General features: G+C 32.1%; 1 protein-coding gene across 1 annotated transcript; it reads right to left on the reverse strand.

Annotated features, from left to right (window-relative positions):
- Nucleotides 1-985: 985 nt before the first annotated feature.
- LOC131603241 (zeatin O-glucosyltransferase-like) lies at nucleotides 986-2657 on the reverse strand. The gene has a single exon (XM_058875541.1). The coding sequence runs from the start codon at nucleotides 2558-2560 to the stop codon at nucleotides 1082-1084; it is 1479 nt and encodes a 492-aa protein (XP_058731524.1). The 5' UTR covers nucleotides 2561-2657; the 3' UTR covers nucleotides 986-1081.
- Between the last annotated feature and the right edge of the window lie 5268 nt (nucleotides 2658-7925).

The raw sequence follows: 7925 nt of genomic DNA on the forward strand, positions 1-7925 counted from the left end.
CTTATTAAAAAAATGAAAATTTTTTATCCATTGATTTCTCGAAACGTCAAAGCTCAACAAAGTACCAACAGCTATTCTTGTTGTTACCGTTAAGAAATTTGATTTGACCTTGAATCATATATAAAACTGACTCAATGTTAAACTCTCAACACACTTTATCACGCACACTCAAGATTGAATATTGTCTGGAACGTGGAAATAAATAATAAGTAGTCCAATAGCAAAAACCTGATAGTAGATGATCTATCGGATCTTAAATCAGACTCTTAATACTATGTTAAAAAATATGGTTTGAACATAACTCAACCTAACAAAATCGATTTGTAAGGGTGATGACTGTCTCTACTTATATTGTCTCATGTGAGACTTTTAAGAGTAATTTAACTTTGTTCTTAAAGAGCAATGCTGTTTATATAGTTGGAGATGTTAAAGCACATGGTTAGGCACTTTGATGAAAAGTGGACCTCCTTCTGTAACTATGTAACTACAATGTGAGGCATGGAAATAGACTAATTATTGTTACCTTAAGCTTGTGTCAGAGGATGCTCTTAACCATATGGTTTTTAATTCTTTTATTTCTGATAATGATAATGTAAATATGACAGAAGTGTTCTTTTAATTCATGAGAGTCTTTTGCTCCTGTTACCACTTTTCTGCTATTTTTATTTTGCCAAATTTTGCTCTATTAGTAATCCTATCTCATTTGTTGAATTATAGTTATACACAACTCATAGCCATCAAAACCTTATTACATAGATCAAATATCTTGTATTCATTCAAAACGGATCGTTAAAGCAGAGATCGATTCAAATGGATACTCACATATACGGATTTTGTTGTCATAACAAGTAGTTAAATTAAAATGACAATTGATTTGAATGCCACTATCCAGTCCGGTCATAGCAAAAAATATCAAATGCGAAAACATAAACAAAAGGAGAGTAAATATGTAAGATTAATATGAGAAAGGAAGAAAAAAACCAAGTAAGAAAACCACATGTGCTTCATTAAAAACAACATGCTTTCAATATTGATCAACATGCATAGTTAACATTATGAGAGTGATAGGTCAAACAATAATCTATCTAGTCACATGGGCAATGAAGGAATCCAATTCCATACGAGAAACACCATTTTCATCCATTGACTCAAGAATTTCATTTTTCAAATTCATTGCATTTTGCCTCATTTCATCACCTTCCTTTGTTGCCATCAACTTTCTCACAACATCCTCTACAACACAAGCCATCACCAACTCATCTCTATGAGCCCAATCCTTCACAACCAAACCAACTTTAAGGATTTCAGTCACCAAAACCCTGTTCCTAGGTTGATCAGAATGCATAGGCCATGTTGCTATTGGCACCCCCATAGTTAAACTCTCCATACAAGAATTCCATCCACAATGACTCATAAACCCCCCAATTGAATCATGACTTAGAATCTCCAACTGTGGGGCCCAATCCCTCAAAATTAGTCCAACACCTTTAGCCTCTACCCTCTCTTCAAACCCTTTTGGTAACTCAATAACTCTTCTAACACCATCTTCATTGAAAACATCACCTCTATCAGCTTCTCTTAAAACCCAAATAAACTTTTGTTCACTTTGTTCCAACCCTTTTGCAAGCTCTATGATTTGTTCCTCTTTGAAAGCTGTTGTGGTACCAAAAGATACATAAATGACTGAATTACCCTTTTGCTTATCAAGCCACTCCAAGCTAAAGTGCCTACCTTTATTGTTGTTGCTTTTTCTCTCAATACATAAAGGGTTAAATGGGCCTAAAGCCCAATGAGTTTTGTTACTAATCATGCTTTCTATTAACTCCAAATAAGGCTTCTCAATTACCCTTGTTGTGTTGTAGATTATTCCATTGCTGAATTTATGAAACTCATATTGTGAAGTAATGAAATCTATGAATTGGGTAGTGAAGCATCCTTCTAAAGAAGGGATTTTTTCAGGAATGATGCTTTTGGAATTTTTCACTTCAGGCTTTCCCATTAAATCCCAAAAGTACAAAAACATGGTAAAAGCAGAAACACTATGAAAAGTGTAAGTTTCACAGTTTTTAATATGAATAGCATCTTGTACACAAGAGGCCATAAGGGAGTCATAAATGACAACAACCCTTTTAGCTACGGAAGAAAGTGACTGCAAAAGCGTAGCCACATGTTCACGGAGATTAGAAGAAGCTTGAAAAGAAGGAAAAAGATGAGATGGGAATTTAGATTTTGCATTTGGGTTTGGAGGAGGTGAGATAAAGGTTGGAACTTTGAAGTCATGAATGTGAATGTTTTTGGAAATCGATTTTGGGTCCCAACCTTGGACACGAACTATGGCTTGACGATTGTGTTGTGTTGTGCCGACGAAATGGATTGGTAAGTTGTAGGATGAAATGAGACGGGAGAGGTGGAGGAGTTGGTTGAGATGGCCTTGTGCTGGGAAAGGGACGATCACTATGACTACTTGGGTTTGGTGGATGAGTTTTGTGCCATTGTTGAGGAATTTTTTGTGGGTGTTGTAGTTGGAAGCCATGGGTGAAGTTTCGTAGCTAAAAGCCATTGTTTTGATACAAGAGAAGGAGGAGAAAAGTATGTGTTTAGGTAGTGTGGTGTGTTGCCATGTTGGGTATTTATATAGAGTTGTATTGTTTGAAGATCTAAAGATCGACATTTTATTGACATTGTAAACACATGGTCCTTTTGTCTACAAAAACCTTTTCTCTATACTTTTATGAGATCATTGAGGAATACTCCTGAAAATTTTAAAATATTTTTGAATAACTTTTTTTTTATATTTTTAAGATGTTTCGGATATTTATATTCGAAAATATCTTTATTAAACGTTTTATTATTTAAATGTTGGATTTAAAATATCAGAGATATTTTCGAATATGCATATCCGAAAATATCTTTCCTATACTCTTTCCAGTTCATAGTTGTCCACCTATAGACCCGTCTGACCGCATCATTTGTATCGAGTATCTAAGATAACACCACTTTATACAAGTTTTTTGAAACTGGGGTGTCTTATTCTGGCTACGGCATGTCAGTGGACAACACATCATACAAAAGAGACGTACGCTTGGCTGGATTATTATTTGAAAGGATGGTGGAGTTTGAAGAAATGATGAAGCAAGAGAGGGGAGCAAATAGGGAGAAGTAGAAGAATTTACTGATTTTAGATATAAGTGGTGACAATTCGTTCAGTGCATTTTAGGGTGTCATCGAATCATTTTTTGTATGTATTGTCGTGAAGAATGTAAAACCAATACGATTCAATGCATATATAATATATCTATATCTATATTCTCATCGATTAATTGTTTTATATATTGATTAAGTTGGATTGATGCTAATTCTACCATAACATAATGGTATCATTTGGGATTCTGTTTCTGCATAATTCAGACTTTCATATCGGAAATTTTAAAGCACCAGGGCTTATTTCGGAAGTGCATATCCGAAATATGCACTATAGTAAAATAGGATTTCTTGGGTCCATATTACTCCAAAAAGTCTATAAATATAGTCTCTATAGATTTTCATCAACATCACAAGGCATAATCATAAATGACTCAAACCTACCCTCACCTTGTTTTTGTCTACTTCAGCAGTGGTTACGTGGTGCCACTTCAATTTAGGTTCTCGCACGATACACCGTTTGTCGAACTGATTCCGATATTGAACTCTCTCTTGCAATATCCAGAAAATTGGAAGGTGGTCAAGCTTTAGTATCATTCACCTTCACTTTACGTCGAAGGAATAATAAAGTTTACCCCATTTAAGCTCAAGAACGACGATGATTTAGAGGTTATGTAGACAAGTTTTCAACAATATTCTTCAAAGGATCTGATCAAGTTGGATGTGAAACTTCATAGATCGGGAGAAGATGTTATCAAAATGTTGCGCAGTCCTTAACTACTTGTTTATAACAATATGTAACATTAAATTTCTGTTGAACTATCAATGTAATTTCGATTATTTATGATAAATATATGCTTTGTTGATATGGATTATGTCCCAAACATATTTTCGAATATGCACATCCGAATTCACTTTTTTTTTTAAAAAAAATGTGATTTCGAAGATGCATATGCAAAGTCACTTTTTTCCCAAAAAAAAAAGATGACGTCGGAGATGCATATGCGAAGTCATTTTTTTCCCAAATAAAAAGGGTGACGTCTGAGATGCATATGTGAAGTCACTTTTTTCCTTAAAAAAATGTGACTTCGGAGTTGCATATGCGAAGATACATTTTTCTTAAAAAAAAGAGACTTCGAAAATGCATATCCGAAATATAGAGGTATTTTTTAGTTTTCACCAAAAGTCCCTAAGAAAGTGTTTGAGTGCATAAAGAGATTCTCTTAAGGTTTTATGCATGTCCTCTTTAATGTGTTTGTCTCGCCCCGTCATATTTTTTCGCGTTTTTGTGAACAAGAGTTTTTACATAAAATATTATAAGCTTAAGCGGTGCAGTTCGCGAGCACGCTATACTCCGCCCTTTATTCTTTGGCAGGTTGGGTCAGAATTTTAAATCTGCACTTTCAAATATGTATGCGGGCTTTTTTTTTTTTATTTTATAAATTTTATGAATTAAATTTAGAACAAAACTTACCTAGAATTTCTTAAGTGCATATACTATTTGTCAACAAATATAGTTTTACATCATTTTAAGAGTGAACCCTTTGAACTAGTATTATGTAATTGAAATTTTTTTGATAAGTTTTTCTTATTTACTTAGGGACCACTACTATAAAAAGAAACTCTATGCAAATATTTAATTGGTGACGAATTTTTCTCTCATTAGTATATATATCTTATGCTTACTGTATGTAGCATTTTTACTCATCAAATTTAATAAATTTTTCATATCATGATTCATGAATTACATTGAGATGCATTTTATACCCTATTGTTTATCTATTTATTGTCTTGATTATCTTCCAAATTATTAATTGATGGAGAAGTATGAACTCCACTTTTTTTGATGTACTTCAAAAACAGTTTTTTCTTGATCTTTAATTTCATGATAGTCTTTTTTTTCTCAATTTTCTAAAATAGCAAAGGAGTTCATGTAGGTTCACAATCGATCCATTAATATCATTTACTTATTTTTTTGTAGAACCTTATCTACAAGCAAATCATTTTCTACAAAAATTAAATTCATTTTGGACAGCTCGTCTACTTTTAATTTAGTAATCTTTTTATTTTATTTTTTATGTTGATTAGTTTTTAGAATATAAAGTGTCTTCTTTATTATCTTTTTCTTCGTGAATTTTCTATTGAATAATCAATAGCATGAAAAAAAAAGAACATAACAAAGAAAGTCTCCGGTACTCATTATCAACATTAAATGCATAGCGCTCTCTTTCAATCAGAAGAAAATTTAAAAAATATTCTAATCAATCCACCTATATAAAAAAATATTAGGTAATATTCAAATATCTTATCGGTAGTTGCTTCATTTAAGGCAATTGAATATCAATATCTCTTTGCGATTGAGAAAAAAAAAGAATATATTCAAGAGAAAGACCATATATTTTAAACCAAATTAGTATTAAAGTTTGGTGTCCAAGTGAATATGCCAAGCATAGTAGAAGACAGAGATCACACGACCCTGTAAGAACCAATTTGGATGATCTTACTTTTCCGATCGGTGTATATTATAAAAAAGAAAACCAATTGAAAGATTTGTATATATCAAGTAGCTTTAATGGTTACCAATTTAGTCAAGTAAAGAATCCAAGGCACTTACGTAAACGGTACTGTTGCAGCATGATCAAGATAGATTTAAATTTAAAATAATTAACCAAAAAGAGAATTTTGATTCTTCTAAAAACCATTGTGAAAACATCTCTATTAAAATACTACTTTTGTTATAAAATAAGGAAAAAGAAGATAAAATAGAAGAAAAAATAAATAAAAGAGAAGAGAAAGATGAGAACAATTCTGTATTATTTCATCGGTGTATTTTTCAACAATGAGATTGATCTTATTTATAGGATAACATACAGACAAAATAATAAATACAAATAATTATAAATAAGGAATAAAGTTATTGGGAGACAATCATCCAATTATTCATAACACTCTCCCTTGGATGTTTATTTTGGATATGCCTCGTTAAAACCTTTACTAGAAAAAATTCAGTGGAAAAAAAATCTAGTGAAAGAAAAAAAAAGTAAAATATCCTTTTAAAATAAATTTATTTCTCCCCCTCAACTAAACAAATATTTCTTCGACGATGAAGACCAATCTTTTGTACTAATTGATTAAAAGTTCTACTTGGGAGTGACTTTGTGAAAAGGTCAGCAAGATTATCACATTAACGGATTTGTTGGATATTTATATCATCATTCTTCTGAAGATCATGAGTGAAAAAGAACTTTGGAGAGATGTGTTTTTTCGGTCTTCTTTAATGTAACGATCTCTCAATTGAGTGATGCATGTAGTATTATCTTCATATATGGTTGTTGTATTTGTTTTTCCAAAAGACAAACCACATGTATTTTGTATGTGTTGGATTAAGGATCTAAACCAAACATATTCTCAACTTGTCTCATCTAGTGCTAAAAGTTATGCATGATTAGATGAAGTTGCTGCTATTGTTTGTTTCACTAATCTCCATGAAACAGTTGTACCACCACATGTAAACAAATAACCTGTGATCTACCATTATGAGGATCTAACAAGTAACTTGCATCTGCATAACCTGTTAATTAGAATTGGGATACTTTGGTATAAACGAAACCCATGTCTATTGTACCTCTAAGGTATTGTTCTAATTTCTTTGTGTAGGTGAAGAGTTGTATCTTGCTAATAGATTTACAACTAATGATATATTAGGACGTGTATAATTAGCAAGGTACATTAGTGCTCCAATTGCACTAAGATATGGTTACTTCAGGACCAAGCAATTCTTCATCCTTTTATTGAGGTCTGGAAGAATCTTATCCAAATCCAATGATCTAACATCAACGAGATATACAAAAATCGAGCCTTGCCCATATAGAAATGCATTATTACTTTTTCTACATAAATTTATTGGAGCACAATTTTCTATTATCCAAATGTTCATTTAGCAAGGACTTTGTCTTTCCCAATTCCTTCATCTCAAATAATTTATTTAAACAATTATAACTTTTGGATGCTCTTCAGGAGATCCAATAATATTTATGTCATCCTCATGTACATCTAATATAGCAAATACTTTTCCAGATCTTTTTATGAAAATGCAAGGACAAATGGAGTTATCTTCGAAAATATCCACTAAGACGATTATAACACCTGCGTCCAGATTATTTTAGTCCATAGATAGAGTTGCTCAATTAGATGGAGTACCTTTCTCAAAATTCATAATTATATGCATCTGGTATATTGAACCCTTCAGGGAGTTTCAAGTGAATTTCACTATCTAGTGAGCCATACAAATAAATAAATTGTTACAACATCCATCGTGTGAAAATTAAGTCTTTCATGTGCAACAAGATTTATTAAATATCGAAAAGTACTTGTACCTACTACAGGTGAATATATCTCATCAAAATCAATTCCAGATCTTAGCAAAAATCTTTGAGCTACTAATTGGGCTTTGTATCTCACAATTTCATTATTTTCATTTTCGCACGAAAATCCATCTGTATCCAACTGGATTCACACCTTGAGGTGTTCGGACTACAGGTCCAAAAACTCGTCTTTTGTAGAGTGAGTTTAATTTTGCTTCAATTGCATCTTTCCATTTTGGACAATCCTCACTTTGTCTACAATTTTAATAGACGTTGGTTCGTGATCCTCTTTGTCATTTATCACATTTAGCGCTATATTCTACGAAAAATATCATCAATGTCGACTTTGTGTCAGTTCTATTGTATTCCATTTTTGACATAATTTATCAAGATCTCTTGATTTTAACGAATTTCAGATAC

Source organism: Vicia villosa, linkage group LG5 (assembly GCF_029867415.1).
Source record: "Vicia villosa cultivar HV-30 ecotype Madison, WI linkage group LG5, Vvil1.0, whole genome shotgun sequence".
NCBI lineage: Eukaryota > Viridiplantae > Streptophyta > Magnoliopsida > Fabales > Fabaceae > Vicia > Vicia villosa.